We start from the raw sequence: 23,210 nt of genomic DNA on the forward strand, positions 1-23,210 counted from the left end.
AACGATTTTCTCGGACTTCTTTCCAAGGCCTTTCCTATCTCGTATAATTTTTCCTCGGTTAGAACGCTTGGTTTTCTAGTTTTCTTTGCGTTTGACACGGATCCAGTCTCGTTAAATTTTTCTAGTAATCTGTATATCGTCGATTTATTGGGAACTTGTACGCCAGGAAATTTCTGTACAAAAGCAAGCTGACATTTTACATACGATTCAGTTCTGGCATAATTTAACACAATAAATACTCGTTGCTCCCTACTATATAACATAGTCAACGAAAAACACACAATAAGGATGGACAAATGTATACTCAATCACACAGCAAACGAAACTGAACGAGGCTGAGTAATACACACTGTTTATGCTTAAGCTAATGCTTTCCGAGCAACGGCAGAGACCTCTAGTTGCGTCGTACGTGAGAAATCCGATATTTTGTTTTCTGATGCATAAAATATCTAATCTAATATTATCTAACAATACATACTTATTAGGCAGGAGTATAGCGGGATAGAGTTCTTTCGTATCAATGTATTGCAAAATAACTGAATTCAAGAAGATTTTTCAACTTCCTTGAAACAAAACATTTAAAATATATAAAGGGTAGTACATTGACACACTTACATGAATCATTATTATATCTCTATGGGTTGATATGCTCTACAGTACAGAGTGGAAGTGAACCACGCACAATGTTAAGAATTCTCGGTACCGTTCATTGCTGTTTTTGACGCCATCCTCCTTGGTCCGTTTATAGGAAAGAAAGCATGAAACTTATGTGATAACCAATGTGCAAGCATATTGTGAAATCTTAATTATTAACATCACTATAACATTTACAACATATTCAACACCATAGGAACAACATGTTGACCAAATTGATTCACCTGTATGTGCACCTAACCGTGCGATCAAAGTTGCCGTGATTCTAGTAGGGTTACCAACTCCAGAGGATGGAAATTCAGGTCCCATTAAAAAAATTAAAAGCACATAAACTTACAATAAATTTCAGTGTAAATAAAATATACTCTCGTATTTTGACGCTCAATTAATCAATTAAAAGGGATTTGGTTGTAGCGGTGAAGTCCTATATTAAAGAACATGCCATAATTCTGTAGCTTGCTTACTGGCTTCTAAGGAACCCGAAGGTTCATTGCCGCCCTCACATAAGCCACCCATTGGTCCCTATCCTGAGCAAGATTAATCCAGTCCCTACCATCATATCCCACCTCCCTCATATCCATTTTAATATTATCTTCCCATCTACGTCTCGGCCTCCACAAAGGTCTTTTTCCCTCCGACCTCCCAACTAACACTCGGTATGCATTTCTGGATTCGCCCATACGTGCTACATGCCCTGCCCACCTCAAACGTCTGGATTTAATGTTCCTAATTATGTCAGGTGAAGAATACAATGCGTGCAGCTCTGCGTTGTGTAACTTTCTTCATTCTCCTGTAACTTCTTCCCTCTTAGCCCCAAATATTCTTAATTGATTAACTAGCGGACTTACTCGTGTTAATTATGTAAGTCTGTGCGGCTTACAGCTGTTTCGGTGCTTCATCACAACATCCTCAGCGCCTACCATGATGAATTCTATTCAATGATACATGAAGATGACCTATTTAGTCAAGTGAATCATGTAAAGAATATATGTAGAAAAAATTGAACATTGGAAGGAGTATGATGTTAAAATTATTAAGATTACAGAGAGGTGGACTGAAACATTACAAATTATGAAAAATAAACACAATAGTTTTAAAACCATAATTTTATTCAGATTGTAAGTTTTGTGTTAGGAATACCTGGCACAAATGCGTCATCAGAAAGACAGAAAGAGTGTCTTCAGTGATGAACTCAATTTGGTCTGACGAAAGGAACCAATTCTCAGTTAAAACCATAAAGGCCACGTAAATCACAAAATGTCATTTCAAAAATGTGTCCTGCATGGACTTCTATAGTTTTCCTGAAGGAAAGGCAAACACTTCTACAGGAAATTCATTCATCAAAGAAATATGATGCAGATTGTACAGTTGTTCTCCATGGAGAATGTTAAAATAGTTAAAAAGTAATATGAGGCAAAAATAGTACATTATGCAATGAGCCTATAATGGTAGTAATTAAGACGCGAGTATGTTTATGAAACGAGCGCAAGTGAGTTTCATAATTTTCGTACGAGCGTCTTAATTACCATTATAGGCAAGTTTCATACGACTTTTTATGCTCGACCATATTTCTAACTTCAAATTATTCATAAGTATTCATATTATTCTTATCGGACTGGGGAGCGGAACTGACCTCATGCAATATCTCGTAAATTGTGAGATGTGCGCAGACGCGAAAGTATTGATTTTTTCCGAGGAACAAATGTCATTGACCTTGATATAATCTAGAGAGTAAAATAAAGATTAATCTTGATATAACCATGAAATTTATTTAGACATTGAAAAACGGGATGACAAATTGAATTTATTTTAATATTATTTACAATTAACGCTAATTATTATAGTAACAGAACATAACCTTCTGCGACAGTATTGGATTTCCAGCCTCCGTGACGTTTTGCTAGTTGTCTTTCGATTGCACATCCGAGAATCGATACTTGCGCTTTCATATTGCTACAATGGTGTTTTCTGATTGGTGGAACACCTGAACATTAATGAATAGGTGTACTTTAATGAGGTCCATTAAAGGGCTGCTACCAGGTGTATAATTACTACATTTCGGCATGGTCGAGCATAAAATTTGTTACGAAATAAGTTCAGAATACAGTGACATGGATATGATGTAAGATCCAATTAACCTGAAATATTTTAAACAGATAAGTTAACCTAATTAATAAAGACTAGTTACAATATAAAAATTGTCAACAAAAATTGTAAATGATGGTTTATTTAACGACACTCGCTACTGCAGAGTTTATATCAGCGTCGCCAGTGTGCCGGAATTTTGTCCTGCAGGAGTTATTTTACATGCCAATAAATCTACTGACATGAGCCTGTCGCATTTAAATACCATTGACCTGAGACGGGATCGAACCCGCAACCTCGAGCATAGAAGGCAAGCACTATACCAATTATGCTACTGAGGCCGACTTGTGAACAATGACTTAACCAAAGTATCCATGCGCTACTCTATTATGTACTTGCATAATTACTATAGCCTAGTTATTGTAAACAGTGTAGTATTTATTACTTTAAAATGGGACCTTGTCTCTTACTGACATTATATAAACAGAAGTAATTATGAATTTTAGATAAAATGTTGATTCATGTCAATATTCATAAGTAACCTTTTTTTTTTATTTTGGAAATGTGGTCACTTTAGACTACTAAAAATTTAACTATCGATAGTTTATTTAAGAAAAGAGAATGTATCGAGGGCATCATGCCAGTAGAGCATATCAACAAAACCGCAACTTTACATTAGACCCATTTTAGATACAATCCATACAAGATTCCCAGAACAACAATGGCTCCATACTTTTACTGACGGCTCCTTGCTAACAAATCAAATCGGAGCAGGTGCTGGAGCTACATACCGTCTGTTCTCCTTTTGCAAACCTCTTGGATTTGATATTACAAATTTTGATGGAGAAGTTGAGGCCATATCTACGACACTTCAAAATCTTCTGTACGGAATAGCTCAATTCCAGCAAGCAGAATTCTTTCTGACTCAAAAGCAGCCATTATAGCTGTAACATCCACATTAACACCAAGAAGTCAACAAACTCTTGAGTGCTGGAAATGTGTATTTCACCTCAACAACCTAAAGAAAAAAATAGTTTTTCAATGGATACCAGCACATTGCGGATTGACTGGCAACGAGGCTGCTGATTATCTTGCCAAAAAGGACTGTGGTACTATTCTAAAACCTGCTACACAATTATCCTATTATACAACAAAAAGAATGATTACTTCACAATACCACAAAATTATAACAAATCATCTCCAAATATCCAAAAATAAAAGGTGGGAATCTGTCTCAACCCAAAACATCCCTGGATACCCAAGGAAGAATGCAGTTGCAATTTTTAGACTGTTTACGGGCCACAACTGCTTGGCCAAGCATCTCCACAGGATTGGAATATCTCCTTCACCACTCTGTCCCTTATGTGATCTTCAAGAGGAAATGGATCAAAATCATCTTCAGCACTGCCCGGCCACTATCAACTTGGCGTCCTTGAGTGAAAAATACTGGAGAGCGAGAGAATTAATGATTTTGTTGTCAAAAAATTGAGCATTAGCAAACAACAACATTAGAACCATTTAAATGTAAAATAATTTTTCCTATTCTTGTCTACCTAAAAAGGTACTTCCCTTAGTCCAACCTCATGCCTTCTGTAATTTTCAAACGTAAAAAGGTTCCATTATGATATTTCAATAACGCTGCATTTGTTGATATGTCCTTCTGGTATGGAGCCATCGATATACTCTCTTTTCATAAATCGTTAATAAATTTAATTAAAAACAATACTAATTACCATCTACGAGATTCAAAATGATGCGCTTGAAGTTGCTGAAGTATTATATATGCTTACCTTATATACTAGGCTACAAAATGCTTAGAGCTACTGATGATTTGTATTCAAAGTCTCTCAACATAGCAACAGGTTAATGATGATCAGGATTTGGTTGAAATCGGGAATGTAGATGGGATATATTTAAATAAGAAGTTTACTTACTTACAAATGGCTTTTAAGGAACCCGGAGGTTCATTGCCGCCCTCGCATAAGCCCACCATCGAATCCTATCCTCAGCAAGATTAATCCAGTCCCTACCAACATATACCAACTCCCTCAAATCCCTTTCAATATTATCTTTCCATCCACGTCTGGACATCACCAAAGGTCTTTCTCCCTGAGGTCTTCCAACTAACACTCTATGCGCATTTCTGGATTCACCCTTATGTGACATCTGAAAGACTGCAGAGTTGATACACCCCACGTGACTAGCAGTGCATTATTTGCTTAAGAACTATTTTCACAACTCTGTGACTTGTTTCCAATGTGTCATTTTATTCGAAACTTTGTCTTATTATGAGCAAACTGGAATGACAAACACAAATGTATATTTTTCAGCTTTGCAAGCATTATATTACTCATTTCTTTCTGTCGTGTGATGATTATCTCGCTTTCTTCACATTATTAACTCTTACCATTAATACATAATTTTGATGCTTTCAGAATTAAATGTCTAATCCATATATTTTCTCTATGTAGAGATAGGAAACATGCTGTCTAAGAGGTTTCAGCACGTAGAAATAGTATTTTTGATGTAGGCGCTCACTTACAGGAAAAAAATTCGTTTGGTGCGCTCGGAGTTTTATTGAGTCGATTTGTTCCAGCAATTCAGAATCGATTCTGAACTGCCTGCTCATGCGTTGTATCTCAATGTGCGTTCCAACAAATCTAGAAATAATTCCGAACCGATTCTGAACTCCCAATTTGCTATTCCGAGTGCTTTAGAACTAGTTCACAACGAGAGAAATTCGTTCTCGATTAACAGTAAGAACTGGGAATTCTAACAGTTGACGCATGCGCAGATGGATTAATCTGAAGTTGAGGTTAAAATGCTTCGAGACTAAGCAGGTTAAAATAAAACAACGTTCATCATGAGTGATTTGGAAGGAGATAGCGATATATTTTAAGAAGAATTAAGTTCGGATGATGAATATAATTTAATACGGGAAGAAATTCCGAAGACCGCGAAAGAGAAGTTCATGAAACGTTCCAAAAACGTAAAATTCGAAACCATTTCTAACACCGTACATAACTGGCGCATGTGTCGATATACGATGGGTATTAGTTCGCCATGCATTCTCAATTACTTGCTGGAACAAACCTAGTATCGCTCACTTGCCCGCATATCCGAATTTATCATCAAATAGAGTTGTCACTACCGCTAGAGCGCATTATTTCATTGTGGTGTTCTGAATTGAACCTGGAAATAAAATTAATAGCTCTGTATCCCGTATGAATGTTTTTTTTTCTTTTTTTTTTTTTGCATATTACATTGCCATTATCCCAATATGATAAACTTTTACGCTCTTCATTCATTTGGATTAACAAGAAAAGTTTCCCAACATTCATTTCATTTTCAATAATACCACATATGGAGACCTCGCAATCGATATAATTGTCATGACCGTCTTTATTTTCATCATAACCCGTATGAAATTATCTGGCCAGAATTCTAGACGGAATCCGCTTATGAAGGCAGAGGCGATACGCCAAGTGGACAATGTTCCATTTACAAAAATGAAAACAATAAAAATTTTAACGCGCCAAACGAGCGCCTACCTTTAAGCCTTAAGTGTTATCTTTTCTGAATTGCGTATTAACTGAGACTTCCTTATTTCGAGATCAACATTCCAGAACTTCACAAATAATGTCCGCGTACATGTCTCTTTACGGATCCTAAACGCGAAAAACACTTTCCACACACATCGCATTTGAATGGTTTCTCGCCTGTATGTTTGCGGATATGGGCTGTTAAATTCGAACCCTTCGAGAAAGTTTTTCCGCAGATTTCACATTTGAAAGGCTTAGGGTTAGTATGTTCTTTTTCATGGATTCTCAGGGTTCCAGGGTGAGAGAAATGCTTTCCACAAACACCGCATTCAAATTCGCCGTTCTCTTTGTGAAGGCGAGCGTGCCTTCTCAGAACATTAATCTGTGCGAAACATTTACCACAAACATCACATTTGAATGGTTTTTCGCCAGTATGAATGCGCACATGTACTTGTAGGAGACTTGGATACGAAAAACATTTCCCGCAATCATTACATTTGAATTGTTGCTCGTCAGTATGAAGACGTGCGTGCGCAGCTAACTGGCCCGAAAGCAAAAAACATTTTCCACAAACATCACATTTGAATGGTTTCTCGCCAGTGTGAAGGCCAGCGTGTGCTTTCAGTTGAACTGATCGTGAAAAACACTTTCCACAAACATTACATTTCCAGGGAGTCTCGCCAGTGTGCAGACGAACATGGTTCGTAAGGAGATGCGAGTCCCAATAGGTTTTTCCACACACATCACATTGGAATGGTTTCTCGCCAGTGTGTTTGAGTAAATGTAATTTCAACCTTCTGGAATACGAAAAACTCATTTCACAGATGTTACACTTGAATCGCTTCTCCCCGGTATGCTGACGTACATGTTGCTTCAAGTTCCCAGACTCAGAAAAACTTAAACCACAAACATCGCATTTGAATGGTTTTTCTCCCGTGTGATACAGTAAATGTCTTTTGAGGCTATTTGAACGGGAGAAACTCTTGCCACAAATGTCACATTTGTGCACCTTCTCGCCTGTGTGCTTACGAAAATGAATTTTTAGATGTTCTGAGCGCCAGAAACCTTTTCCACACAGCTCGCATTTGAATGGTTTCTTGTTAGCGCTGTTTCGGCTAACAAAGTTCTCTGAGCTACTAGACGTGTTGGGAATTTCATCTATTCCCACATTCTGCTCGTGAGAAACATTGTCTCTGTCTGATGCCAAGCTACGATGGAAATACATAATGAAATTAGCGATAGGTTTTATGTAGTAAAAGGTTTCAAAATACGTATTCAAATGCAATATGAAATAGAATAAACAATCAAAGACATATTCAATTTGTATTTTATTTTTCTTTTATTTTATTATATTTTATTGGGTTATTTTACGACCCTGTATCAACATCTAGGTTATTTAGCGTCAGAATGAAAAGGTGATAATGCCAGTGAAATGAGTCCGGGGTCCAGCACCGAAAGTTACCCAGCATTTGCTCATATTGGGTTGAGGGAAAACCCCGGAAAAAACCTCAACCAGGTAACTTGCCCTGACTGGGATTCGAAACCTGGCCACCTGGTTTCGCGGCCAGACGCGCTGACCGTTACTCCACGGGTGTGGACTATTTAATTGTAACCTCACAGAAAATGTGTAATATTAATACGTAAATCTATCATTTTATTAAATAATATTAATCATATTTACAACATAATGGCAAAGACATTGATGTATTATTTGTACTTTGCTACAAGAGGGCAAGAGGACCATGTATTAGCATGTCTTCCCCGCCTTAGTGTCAAATATATAACCCGTCTGAAGAATCATTGCAGATGGCAGGTAGAGTAAGTTTGGACATAAACATGCGATCGATATTGCATTACGTCACCCTGTTCTGACGTACTATGCACAGTGCTGCAGTAAAGAAATGCCTCAGTTCAGTTCGTTCAGTCTGTTAGTCGGTATCGGAAGTGTGTGTGTACACAAGAGTGAAAGGAAACTCTGCCGAGACACTCGTCACGTGAAGTCTTACACTCGCAAAGCAGAAATATTATATACAATGTGCTAAAATTTTATAAAGAAGAGAAAAAGGAAGGTCTAATCATTCCATTAACGAACGCTGTGAAAAGAACAGCAACAACGGTGGGGTAGAGTAAAAGAACAATACATACTATAGCTAAGGAGGGTGAGGAAGCAAAGCGCATTGGAGGACAATTTTCAACTCCTGGTGAAAGCTGTCCACATCCAAAGAAAATTGTACTTGATGATTTTGAAAAAATGTTTCATCCGCAGAACTTTTTTGGAGTTTTATGAGAAGAGAAAAGAAATTCCGACCCTACGCAAGCTTCTGAATGCTGTTAAGAAAAAGATACAGTTTAATGACGGAAAAGATACATTCTGGAGGCTGTCAGTTTTGAAACAAATGACCGCACAATCAATAAGCGAAATCAGCAAAGAAGTCTGGATAAAATGCTGCCAATCTGTTAAATATATCGAGGACGAATATTGGCGTTAATGGAAGAGGAAGTAGAAAAAGTAGTAATAAACATAGGCATTGTGAGTAGTGATGAAGAGTGTGATGAAGATGAGATGGATTATGATAGGCCACGTAGCAACACAGATACAGCAGACGAAGGCAGTTCAACTGATAGTGCACATGAAATTGAGACCTCTGCCACGGACATACATGTACTTCTGGAATAAAGTACGTTTATATACCGTACAAGACAGAAAAAGTAAATTCAACTATGGTATTAGTAATTGTATTTGATTATGTTCATAACAGCTGTTGATGTTTTTATTGTTAGACTGTACCAACATTTCTCCAGCTGACTCGCCACGCATCGAGACTGAGCGGATCGCATTCGCGACACACCAGCGCCCTCATCTGAAAACTGCGATGTTTCGTCAGACGGGTTATAACATCCATCATTTTCAGGTTAGAATGTCCACTCCAAATTGTCTACTGAAAAAGATGTCCATATACAAAAATGTCCAGTGTAAAATGCCCAAGGAAAAATATCCATTGACATAAATGTCCAGTAAGAAGAATGTCCACTATTTAATAATAATAAAGGGAAGAATTATGTGGCAGTAGCAGCAAGAGTAGTTATGGTGGCTGTGATGTGCTTATTGGTGATACTTGTAATTCTTATGTATATCTCATAAGTAATTATTTTGATGAAGTTATGGAAGAAAACACAATGTGAAGAGTTATACACTACACTCACCTTTGACTCAAAACCTCATCTTCCTCTGCTGTTACCTTCAAGTCCAGCTCGTCCTTTACTTTGTCCCTTTCAATCAAAATCTCATCTTCCTCTGCTGTTACTTTCAAATCCGGCTCGTCCTTTATTTTGTCCAAGTGACACAACTCGTCCTGAGAGTTGAAAGCAATTAAAAAAAAGACACATTACGAGAATATATCTACAGGGTCCACTCTGTCCTATCTCCTATAGTAGTCCATGCCTGAGAATTCTATTTCAATCACTTAGAATCAAAGCAGAAATTTTAGTAAGAAAAGAAAGTTCTTCGGCAAATTTTAAATTTATATAGGGTTCTTCCATTTTTTAACATAAAAGTTCGAATAATAGCTGCGGCAAGAACCATCTATGGTAATTATAGAGTCTGACTACTGCGTGGTTGTTTAAATAATGGCTCTTGATTATAGGATAGTTTTATAAGGTGAAAACAGTGTTTTGGTTTTTGTTTATCGGAAACATGTTTCTTATTAGTAATTAAATAACGATTTGAATGGCTGAAATTCCCGGATCATGGATGAATGTATAATAGAATGCGAAACTTACCGATTTTCCCGTAACACATACCAGAGGCGCTGTTGTAGAAACTGATCTTGCTGCCACCTGTTGGGAGGAGGGGAGTTATTACATCTAGCAGCGCACCAAGTAGCGAAATGAGTAACTAATTACTCCATGCATTTAGCAGTGCACCTGGTGACGAAAATGTTGAACTGAGAAGAAAGTAATCCCTCCCACCCTCATCGATATTCAAAACTAACCCAATTTAAAATAAAACATTTACATTTTGATTCCTCACAGCATCTTCTACTGAAAATTCTTACCGGAGCCAACAGGAAGATAAAAGAGACGATCTATTTTACATTACCCAATTAAAATATAACCAGACAGAAACAAAAAAATAAAGCAAAAGGTTAGATAATTGGGATTGTATTCTTTGGGTATTTATTGTACAGCGCAAGAGAAAAGTCTGCAAGAACTACTTAGATAGTTCAATTTATTATATTACTATTACTTTACAATACATTCAACAGCACTACAGTATTTTTACAACGTCCATAAACATCACTGTTTAACATATGCTGCTTATCACTTTATGTCCACTTATTAGCAAGTTTCTGTCTGCCATCTTGTCTCTTCGAGCAATATCTGGAACGGATAAATAAAGAACTCTGGGTAATGTACCCAACACGTAGTTCTAATGTTCTCCACCCCCCGCCGCCAGATGGTGACCGCAGTTTCGCATCCTATTATATATTTATCCATGGCTGGGTATTGTTACGACTGGTGGCTTAGATTCAGTGGGGGCTGCTGTGTGGACGAGTTCGATTGGTCGATAGATTGCAGTATTCGAGGATGTCTTTTGTCTTTATGATTTTGATGGCAGTAGATGGAGGAGTGGCTCGCGATCTCTCATGCAGTGCCAGCGTGATGCTTACCTGAATTTATTTTCGCTTGCACATTCCAGATCAAATGAAGATCATATCAAGATGTCCCCCCCTTCTTGCTCTGGTTACACATCTTGCATGTACGAAAGTTAGGTTTGGTTAGTTTAGGTTTTTATTAACCAAGTCCGTGAATTCCGCGCATGCGCAATTATCATCTCACAGCCAAAATGATAGTGTCGCTTGCCGCACTTGTTTTTGTATTTTATTGGGTTATTTTACGACGCTGTATCAACATCTAGGTTATTTAGCGTCTGAATGATATGAAGGTGATAATGCCGGTGAAATGAGTCCGGGGTCCAGCACCGAAAGTTACCCAGCATTTGCTCGTATTGGGTTGAGGGAAATCCCCGGAAAAAACCTCAACCAGGTAACTTGCCCTGACCGGGATTCGAACCCGGGCCACCTGGTTTCGCAGCCAGACGCGCTGACCGTTACTCCACATGTGTGGACGACTCACTTGTGGATGGTGTGTAGTGCACGGGGTGTAGACAATCTTTTCTCTTTATGACTTTGACGAGAGTGAATGGTGTGTTGTAGAATGAAGAAGGTACAATTTATTAGACTCAGGGAAGAAGAATTGCGTGACTTCTTAATTAATCATGGTGTGTTATCTGATAGTGTGGGGATATTTGGAAGCAGATTGGGAGACCCTATATTCATCACTTCACATGTAAGTGATAATTTGTAGTGCCTATTACATTCCTCGGTAATTATTGATTTTGGACTTATTTTTTCAAACTTCCATTTTCGCAGCATTTTACCGTCATAAAAACGACAGGAATACTTTGAATTGTCCTAAAAGACCTATAAGAATGTAATCTAACCTAACCTAACATTCACAACAGTTTCTTTTTTCCTTTCAAACTTTTATTTTCGACGTATTTTCACAACATGCAAAATTTTGACGACCAGATACATCACAACATAAGTAATCGAGTTGTTAGGTTAGGTTATTTTGTTTTCCGCTTTTACGATGGTAAAATAACGGAGAAAATGAAAGTTTGAAAAAAAAAAAAAAAAAAGAAGAAGATTGTCAAAAAGTAGTTAAACTCCGCAATAATTAAGAGAAGCTGTTGTACCTAGGGACAACTTGTACCTGAGCACACTTGATTTATTTTCAAGGTTATGTGGTGGAATTTTTGTGTTCGCAGTTGACCATCTAATTTAATCATTCAGCTGTTCTGTGAATGATTTACTTTTTTGCTGAAGCAATCTGAAGAGATTTTATTTTAAAAATCTGTTTTTGAACCTAAAACGTAAGTAATTTTCAAATTAATGACATATTTGTAATTAATTCTTTATATACACGATAAAAATTTAAACCCTGTTATTCTAGCTACGAATCCATGTGTTTATTCGCTTATTTACGGTACCTCAGTCTTCAAAACTTGCTGAGATTTATTTTACTGATTCATCAGATAAATAGGGGCGGTGCACCTCGGGACAACTGTCTTCAGGTGGTCTTATATTTTAAATAATTTTATAAATAAGTTACTCTTATGAGTAATCAAAAACAGTATTCAGTAATGACTTTTATGTGAAAAGAATAACTCATAATCCTAATAAAAAAATAAAAAAAAATAAAAAAAGAAAAGAAACAAGGAAAGGCACGGGCTTTAACAGATACACCAGAGAAAACCGAGATAGAAGAAAAAGAAAGTTGAGTGACAAGAGAAATATGGTGGATAGAGTTCAGAAACAGAAGACGTTGAAGCCACAAGCTCTGTTTCCAGAATATAATACAGAAGAGACTGCAGATAAGCCGAGGAATGTGTTAGTGCTAATGATAATGATGCTGAAGATGCCATTTCAACTGTAAATGACACTGAGTTGATTGCTCGAGCGAATTTAGAAGAAATAAGGGGAAAAAAAATTGTTCTCATTTGTATGGCAGGAAAGAGACATTAATTAAGTTATAAATTTTTTGTCGGTAGAATTTGTAGAAAGATTTGTGAAAAAGAATTTGAAGTTCAGTAGCCTATCTAAAGAAGTTTACTAAATATGACAATTTATTTCATTTTACATGATGAGCAATCCGAAATTTTTTACCTTCATTCAGAGGATATTGTGATCAAATTTTCCCATATTCTCAAAGAAAAAATTCAAGCTTTAGGTGCACTCAGGAATATGTTTTCAAAATGTCATTTCAAAAATACACCCTTGGATAATAAGAAATTCATTTAATTGGAAAGCCAAATATTGATTTCTGTCAAGAAAACTGAGAACTATTTTAAAACTTTAAACTTAGTAACATTATCAATATTGTTATTACATTAAATTTAAAGGCAAAACCTATCATTAATAATAATTAGAAAATAGTAAATCGTCTGTATTTTGTATAATTATAAACTTAATAAAATATTAGTTACATTAATATTATGTTGAACCATGTCCCAAGATATTGAGCATTATTCATATGTAGTAAAACAAATTTTATTTCTGTTATCCCTAAAGTGGAGAATATTCACCCTGTGTCCCAAGGTACGTCACCCTTATGTACCTAGGGACAGTATGTAACACTTTAGGAAAATTTAAAAAATGTGTACAAAAAATTATTTAATTGAAACATATTTTTTTTCTAATATACTTTACACTTCAAACATACTGTTGTTAATAATAAAAAGTTATGAAAGCTTATACAAGAATTAAAAAAACTGAAACTTTAAAAACTGTCTCTAGGTACAACAGCGTCCCCTACGCAATCTGTGGACCAGGATTTCATTCCCAAATCGGCAAATTCGTGAGATGAACATCAACTTGAATATATCTAACGGCTTAACAGCGTGAACACAAACTCTGATACAACAAAATTGTTCTTGAGCATTATTCAAACATAATAAACCAATTTCTGTTATCCCTAAAGCGGAGAATCTTCATATTTCGTTGGTAAATTGCAATTTTCTCGACAAGAGTTCAAACTAACTTCACTGTGACGTTTCAATTTTAATTATTATGTTTCTCAAAAACATAAAATTGTTAAGTCACACGTTAAAAAGTGTTAAAATTTAAAAAAATGGTATATACCTTGGACAGACGGCCCGTTTCGACGTTATGTTACGTCTTCTTCAGTGTCTCCTAAACTACTGGTGATCTTGAATTCTGCGATATGCATTTGTTGGTTGTAGGGGTGGGGGTGTGTTGCTCTTATGGTGGCAGCTGGTTGTTGGTGTGTTATGACGTATCATGACATCGAATAATGTGTGGGTATTGAACTGTAATTGTGTGTTAAGTAAATGTTGTGGGTATGTTATTGAATGTTTATATATTTCGTATTGTTCTAAGATGTTTAACTGTGAACTTTTTGGAGTGATGTGTAAAATTTCGATATCTGTTTCTATATTATTGTAGTCATGATTATTGTTGATAATGTGGTCTGCATAATTTGATATGATGTAGGGTTTGGTTATAGCTTTAATGTGTTCATTATATCTTGTGTGAAAGGATCTTCCTGTCTGTCCTATGTAAAAATGTGGGCAAATAATTTTATGTTTTTAACAAAGTGTTAACGTGAACTAAAACCAATGTATTATGTTTTCGTTAGCATTCGTTAACACTGCATCATCCTCCACAGCATATTAAAATAATTAAATTTAATTTTAAGCTAAAAAAAATCGAAATTATAGTTAAAATTTAGGACATTTCAGAAAAGTGAAATAATAAATATTATCGAAGCAATGGAAGCAGTAGGGCCTGTGTTAAATGGGAAAGAGTATTGTAACAGAAATTTTATAGAGATAGTGTCTATGAGAAACACGATAAAATTTGGAAATTAAGAGAAGAATTGCCATTGGTCTCACTTACCTCAGCTTCACATTTCACCACCAGAAAATTAACTGGCATAGAAGTTTCTTCACATTTCACTTCTGTCGTGAGATAATAGCTCTGATCCTCGCATTCTGTCTTTATTTGAGTCCAGGACTGACTTAATGGATTCAATTCCTGGAGATAAAAGAAATAAAGTAAGTAACAATAAATACTAGGTACTAGCCTATATATTTGCTGTTTTCAACTTAATTTCAAGAGTACAGGCTGAACTTGGGTTCTACATACTAGTGTTTGGTCAATAATTGCAGCATAGGCGACAAATTATACAAGAAATGAAGATAAAAATCGAGAAAAAATATACACACCCACAGTAAAACTTCTTTTATACGTTTCTTTATATAAATTGGCTCTCTTCTGACAAAGGAAAAATTTTACAGTCTGTACAAAAGAAACCAAGTGACCTGGAAATGTACAAAAACTTGCCCAGACATGTTCAAACATTTTTAACAAGAGCCAGAACAGGTCACATTGTCACTCAATTGTACCTACACCGATTTCACATTTCTAATAATCCTACTTGTCTGTGGTGTAATAATCATGATGAAGATCTGGAACACATTCTTCTATACTGTCCATCCATAAATCACAAAAGAAGTAAATTAAAATCATCAGTACCAGTTGCAGAAGACACAGCCCTGCAGTATATATTGACTACACCCCAACTCTGGCTACTAGCAACAGGCATCTGTAATGAACACCGATCAAAATACCCCTCATTTCTCGTGAAAAACAACAACTGAATAGGCTACAGTGGACTATAGTGGACTTTATGTTGTCAGCCAACAGCTAGATACATTAAGAAGATTGATTGATTGATTTATATAAATTCCCGGCAAAATTCCTTTGTATTGTATTTATTTACATTCCATAATATTCGTACATTGCTTCAGAGCTGGAATATGGAACATGTCACAAAAAATCTTAATAGTACTATAAAGTCTTCATTATTGTCACAGTCATTATTTTATTGGTTTGTTTTAGATACTACCTAGGGTCAGAGAACTGCTCACTTTTATGAATTTTATGAATCATCTTGTTGACACTGCATTTGTTTATCTCGTTTTTACCGTGACAACGTTTTATAGTTATTTTATGCATTCTGGTTATTGTATTGTTTGTAATTTGTTTTATGAAAAATTTGAGATCAGGACGCAAATAGCCATAGTAGCTGACGCGCCCTTTTTAAACCCCTACAACACGAATTAAAAGAAACAGTAATAATAATAATAATAATAATAATAATAATAATAATAATAATAATAATAATAATAATAACAGCATTGATGATCATAAATAATAATGAATAATTTCGAGGGAAAAATTGTTCCGGGGCCGGGCATCGAACCCGGAACCTTTGGTTTAACGTACCAATGTTCTACCGACTGAGCTACCCGGGAACTCTATCCGACACCGATCCACTTTTTCCCTCTATATCCACATACCTCAAAGTGGGCTAACAACCGTCAAGCAACCAACACTGAGTGCACACTAACTCTGTGTGACTTAAATTTTTGTTATCTGTAACGTACAGTGACGTGTATTATGCAAATCACGCTTTCAGGTACAACTCCCTGTAAAGTTGGTTTCAATAATTTCGAGAGAAAAATTGTTCCGGGGCAGGGCATCGAACCCGGAACCTTTGGTTAAACGTACCAACGCTCTACCGACTGAGCTACCCAGGAACTCTATCCGACACCGATCCACTTTTTCCCTCTATATTCACAGACCTCAAAGTGGGCTGACAACCGTCAAGCAACCAACATTGAGTGCACACTAACTCTGTGTGACTTAAATTGTGGTTATCTGTAACGTACAGTGACGTGTATTATGCAAATCAAGCTTTCAGGTATAACTCCCAGTAAAGTTGGTTTCAATAATTTGGAGGGTAAAATTGTTCCGGGGCCGGGCATCGAACCTGTGATCTTTGGTTAAACGTACCAAAGCTCTACCAACTGAGCTACCCGGGAACTCTATCCGACACCGATCCATTTTTCCCTCTATATCCACATACCTCAAAGTGGGCTGACAACCGTCAAGCAACCAACATTGAGTGCACACTAACTCTGTGTGACTTAAATTGTGGTTATCTGAAATGTACAGTGACGTGTATTATGCAAATCACGCTTTCAGGTATAACTCCCTGTAAAGTTGGTTTCAATAATTTCGAGGGAAAAATTGTTCCGGGGCCGGGCATCGAACCCAGGATCTTTGGTTAAACGTACCAACGCTCTACCAACTGAGCTACCCGGGAACTCTACCCGACACCGATCCAATTTTCGCTCTATATCCACATACCTCAAATTTACCTGAAAGCTTGATTTGAATAATAATAATAATAATAATAATAATAATAATAATAATAATAATAATAACTCACTATTCCTAAATGTTTTCCATTGTTATTCTAATTCAAGGTTTCACTTGTTTACTTAACTACTTAACAGATGACTAATCTGGTTACTCCTTAAATAATAGCTTTTGTGTAGTGAAGGATTCTCTCACATTATAACCTGTCTTCACACTGTTCCTTTATCTTCTTTCCCCATCTAATTTTGACTCAGAACAGAAATTTACCTAAATTATTAAGCGTGATAAAAATCATTTAGATTATCCCTTATATAAAACCACGCTTCAAAGCTGCACCCCAGAACAAGTAGCATGTGGCATGACGTGTGAATTGATGCCAAATAGAAGAAAGTGCTGTAGCAGAAAGAAGGAAAGAAAAAACTTAATTTACAGTGATTTTCCCTCACCAAAATTTTGTTATCCCTGGACAGCAAGTGACTTACACGAAGAATGTTAAGCTCTCTACTCTGGATGATTATTTCCAAGAAAAAAAAGAATGCAACAAAACCCAGCCCTCATACCTGAGCTAGTTCTCTCCACTTCCTGGCATTCATTTTCCTTTTTAAATGTGTTTATATTTATTCTACAAACTACACACAAATTGCAAAACAATATTTTAATTAAAAACCAGGACAAACTGCTGCCACAAATAACAATGTAAGTAACTTCTTCTTTCAGGAAACTGTTCAAACATGACAGAATACCAGTGATACTGTGTCATTCCAAAAATTTTTACTTCGATTTTAAAAGTACGTGATTACTAAAGAAATTGGAAATAAAAGAATTGGAAAATTTTCACTTATTAGTCATAATGATATCACTTCTCAAATTTTAACAATGAAAACCTGAAAAAAATATAAATAAATAAATAAAAAATACTGCAGAACTATAGCAGAAGTACAAGTACATTCAAACAGACAAAATGGCTGTACGAATTTACGTGCGTTGCGCACCTAAATAAAAAATGCTACTATAAACTGGGTTATGGCAGGCTACAGCATAGATTTCTTCCCCCTCAAGTTTCATAATTTAGAACATTTCCCTGACTTTTTAAGAATTAGAACTTTCCATGACGAAATTAAACTTTCATGAATTCTTCCTGGCTACTACTGACTTTCCGTTGTTGGTAAATCTATTAGATGCTTTATGGTTGTGCTAACAGATGGAGTTACTTGTCAACAATGTGACGCTGAAACGTGTGTTCAGGTTACTGCCCAGTGACAGTCCTGATGTATTTTTATATTTGTGATGATTGGTTAATTAATATTAACCCGGCACACTCACATTCATACAAATTTCCAGACATCCAGGGAATTCTTCTTCTTCAAGAAAATTCACCGAGAGCCCAGCCCAGGAATCAAACCCGGGACCTCCCGATCTAGAAGCCAGCATGCTGACCAAAAGACCACGGAGGCAGTCGATACCCAGTCTAGGCTTTATATTATTTGACATAATATGCCTTTAAATTTACCTCTGGTAAAGGCTTCTTCTCTTCTCTATCTGCATCATGATTTGTCTGTACAGCCAATGGGTCGTACTTAGGTTCTGTCTCGGCCAAATCCATCACAACTGAAAGAGATATAAAAGATACTGACATTCACCTGGAGAATGTAAACTTCTGAGAAAAGTTTTATTAGTGTTATAATATATTTGTTAAAATGTCCAAACTTATTATCAAAGAGTTATTCTCTATGCAAAAATAGAGATCTTTAATAGGGCCTTTTATTTATTCCATTACACATACGTATGAGATCTAACTCATGAATGGAAGGCCTAGGCAGCATGTGCAGGAGAGCAGGGCAAGTAGGTATATACTTTAACGGGGTTCTACGCTTGAGGACGCGTTATTATTTCCAATGCTCAATGAGATAGAAATTGTCGCAACATCGCTTAAACTATATGACATTTGAAAACACTGTCCTTTGAGTTTGACAGTCAAATTTTATACTAAAATTGATTTCTAAACTTAATGCCGATTAACATTCTAAATACTTCGGCCTACATCTTTAAATTTATAGCAAATATCATCAATTTACGTATTAATAGCGTAAGTAAAGTGAAGTCAATCAGAGCAATGGCTACCGCCAAAACTGGCTACAGCAAAATAAATTACAACTGAATGTCAGTAAGACTGTTTACATATTATTTAACAACAGCGGAAATAAAAATTCTACTCCTATCAAAATCAATGGTAAAGACATAATGGAAGTTAAAAATACAAAATTCCTAGGCATCTGGATTGACTCTACTTTAACCTGGAACTATGATGTTGAGAAAATTATAGAAAAATTGAACATCTATATATATGCTTTCAGAATTTTAAGCAAAACAATTTTTAATGAAGTTCTCAGATCTATGTATTTTGGCTATATAGGCTACATTCCCAGATTCAGTATCGTATAGTACAATTATGAGGCGCAACCAGCAAAATTAAGGAAACTTTTAAGGTACAGAAGAAAACTGTAAAGATTATTAAACAAGTAGGCCTATCTATAAGATAGCAAAGTAAAGCAATTTTTAGAGACCTTAAAATTCTCCCCGTGCCTTGTATATACATTCCATAAACAGTGTCTTTCATGCATAAAAACAAAGCAAAATTCAAATTGAATTCACATATTACATGTGGTAACATGTGTCAAACAAGAACATCAAGTCATATCCATCTGGCCACTCATAGAATTACCACAAGTCTTAGAAGTATTTACATAGAGGCATAAGGAAGTATAATAAAATTCCAAGCTCCATAATAAGTAGTAAACAAAAGAAGCTTAAAAACATAGTCATCAGGTTGTTGCTGCATCATATGCCATATACTATAGAGGAATTTAAGTCTTTAGACCTTGCATGAAAGTACTAATATATAATTGTGAAGGCATATGGGTTATCATCATCATCATCATCTTTTTTTTCAGTTGGTTATTTAACGACGCTGTATCATTAGGTTATTTAGCGTCGATGAGATTGGTGATAGTGAGATGGTATTTGCCGAGATGAGGCAGATTACCTGGCATTCACCTTATGGTTGGGGGAAAACCTCGGAAAAAAACCAACCAGGTAATCAGCCCAAGCGGGGATCGAACCCGTGCCCAAGCGCAACTTCAGACCGGCAGGCAAGCGCCTCAACTGACTGAGCTATGCTAGTGGCTATCATTATCAAGATCGTCATCATCATCATTATTATTATTATTATTATTATTATTATTATTGTTAAACTATCTTAGCTGTAATTCTTCTTAAATCGTGTCACCACATGTTCTGCGATAACAATGTTACAAATTCATAAATATGCCTATAGTATAATCAGAAACTATATTAAGATGTAGAAATAAGATTGACGATGCCGTGATTTGTAAAAATCTTTATGATGAATAAATTACTACCACTTCTACTACTATTACATCACCATTCTCATTTGATTGTTTATATAGAATAAACATTTTTTTTTTTCATCATGAAAGCGAACATATTCATATTACAATGTGAGCTGAAACTTATCATTACAGTCCGAATTTTATGTAGGCTAATATAAAAATGAGAAATATAAACATAAATATGTAGATAAAAGGCAAAATATGTAACAAATAAAAAAATAGTTAACTTAAAACCTAAGCTTTATTAGGCGTAGATGTATTTTTGCACACTGATAAGAAGACAGAACTGAAAAAAAAATTATAGGTGCACATATGATTCAACCTCATTTAATTATTGTGTGGAGGCTCAATTAATAATTAAATATTTTCTATGTTTCCTGCGGTCATCGATTGCCTACTATTAGAATGTTCTTATATATGGAAAACTACCTCTCAACTTCACACGAAATAACTAGAGAGTATTTCAGATGAGGAATGATTCTCGGAATAATGTTCTCAGGGAGATGCACACACCAACTTTTAAGTATTTTGCACAGAGTGGAAAAAGTTGTGTATCGTGGATTCTTTTTCTATACATCGTTAAACCTTACTGATACACACTCACCGATTACTCTCTTGCCCGTTTATTAACACCGCAACAAATTCTGATGCGTGTTGAGAACAAAAAAGGAAAACATTTGAAAACAGTCATTATTGGTAGCATTGAACTCATGCAATTTAGTTTTGAGTATAACGACAATGTATGGAAAGCTCAATAGCGTTCAAATTATTTTTCCTTTCTTGCTATGGTATTGGATAATTCAATATAAGCGAAAACTAAACCTAGAAATTGTTATTTATTACATATCTGTCAATAATGTTAAAATATGTAAAATTATGTAGTATGGTGAAAAATATGTAATATTACAGCAAATACGTAAAAAAATGTAAAATAAAATGTACGGTCAGCATTTGCCTATCATTCGTGCATAGGTAAATATCCAGAACAACTGCTTCTGTCCAAAAAAAAAAAAAACTCTGATTTTTGCCCCAAAAATGAAAACATTAAGAAAAAATGAGCGGGAAACGTTAAAACTTCGAGTAAGCTGAAAAGAAGTTGTTTAGGCCTACATTTATCTGATTGATGCAAGTAGGATCTATGTACATAAGGCTCTATCTGTAGGTTTAAGTATCCCTAAGTAAAGCATAATGTTACACAATGAGATTTTGTTTGAGGATATTAATATGATGCGAAGTACCGATAGGATACAACTTTAGACCGTTTAATTACTATTACAACGACAAAATAAAAAATCGACAAGCTGTATGCAATGTAATTTCTCACAGTCTCATTTATGTCAAGTTTGGTAAATTTTTAATCAGTGATACTTAAAGATCCTCAATTTCAAACCGAAATATTTGTTGCCTAAATGTGATAAGATGATACAATCGTAATATTGATTCACAAAGATTAACGGCGGAAGAAATGAGATTTATGCGTCGTACAACGGGATACACGAGAATGGATCACATTAAAAATTTTGACATTATGGAAGAACTGCAGATTAAACCGATTACGGAATACCTACAGAAATACAGACAAAACTGGAGATCACATGTCATCAGAATGCCTCGTTCTAGAATTCCACGCCAAATTTTAAATTACCACCCTGTGGGCAAGAGATCCTTGGGCAGACCATTCAAGCGTTGGCAAGAGACCATAACGGGCCACTAGGCCCAATACATGCAAGGATGATGATGATGATGATGATGATGATGATGATGATGATGATGATACAAGGGAATTTCTGGGTGAGTAAAAGACAAAGATGCAACAATGTGACACTTTCGTCTTAGCCTTCATGACCAAGATTCTACAACATTTAGTTTATTTTGAAACAGTTTCTTTAAAATATGCACATATTCCCAACTAATTAAATATTATAGATTTAGATCAACAAAATGTATCCTTCACGTTGTACATTTGCTTGGCAGTACACTACAAAAAATAATATATTCGAAAATATTTTTAAATACGCTACATAGAAACGTTGAGGTAAATTACCTTATGCCAGTACATTAGTGAAATCCAACCTGATAGGCTATTTCATTGCAATTCCATGAATATATTTTGGAACAATCAGTACAGTTCTTAAAGAAATTGGCAAACACATAGAAACATGAAAAATTAGAATATAATACGTACACATTTCTTTAAGTGTTAAATTAATAGGCCTATTATAATTCAAGGTGAAGTTTTATTAATGTACTGCCAGCATAGGAAATTAAAAACAAACAATGAAAATAACTTAGCCTTGTAGTGTGGAGTAGTAGAAACTCGAAACCCGTCCTAAATAGGTTCCTTACTTATATAGGAAAATCGTCGTACTTGAAGGAAGAAGGCGGCCATATTTCATCGTTGTGACGTTATTTGAGGTGGAGTGGGAGAATGATTGCAGTGTCACCAACTGTGGTAACCATTCATATTATCTTACACACCTAATCTAATCTAACCTAACCTAACGTGCTACACACCTATTGCAAAATTCCTAACGTTTAGCACACCTGTTGTAACATCCCTCACAGTTTCATTTCGTTTGCCGATATTGGCATCCCTGCTACACCTGTACCATATCGTCTGCTGGAATTCTTAGTCCATCTAGTGGAAGTGTAGTGAAACTGCGACTCTGTTAATTACGTTTCCGAAGTTGTTTCTGTGTTAACTGCAA

At 35.7% G+C, this 23,210-nt stretch overlaps 1 protein-coding gene across 1 annotated transcript in view; it reads right to left on the reverse strand.

Moving 5' to 3' along the window:
- LOC138691444 (zinc finger protein 62 homolog) overlaps positions 1-23,210 on the reverse strand; it is a 55,895-nt gene that overhangs the window by 32,129 nt on the left and 556 nt on the right. Inside the window, exons 2-5 of the mRNA XM_069813371.1 lie at positions 18,603-18,700; positions 14,762-14,899; positions 9,486-9,634; positions 6,372-7,489 (exon numbers count right to left, since the gene is read on the reverse strand). Of these exons, the coding sequence (XP_069669472.1) occupies positions 6,372-7,489; positions 9,486-9,634; positions 14,762-14,899; positions 18,603-18,695 (1,498 nt within the window). The 5' untranslated portion in view covers positions 18,696-18,700. The remainder of the gene's footprint in view (positions 1-6,371; positions 7,490-9,485; positions 9,635-14,761; positions 14,900-18,602; positions 18,701-23,210) is intronic.

The sequence above is a fragment of the Periplaneta americana genome, chromosome 16 (assembly GCF_040183065.1).
Source record: "Periplaneta americana isolate PAMFEO1 chromosome 16, P.americana_PAMFEO1_priV1, whole genome shotgun sequence".
NCBI classification, from domain to species: Eukaryota; Metazoa; Arthropoda; class Insecta; order Blattodea; family Blattidae; genus Periplaneta; species Periplaneta americana.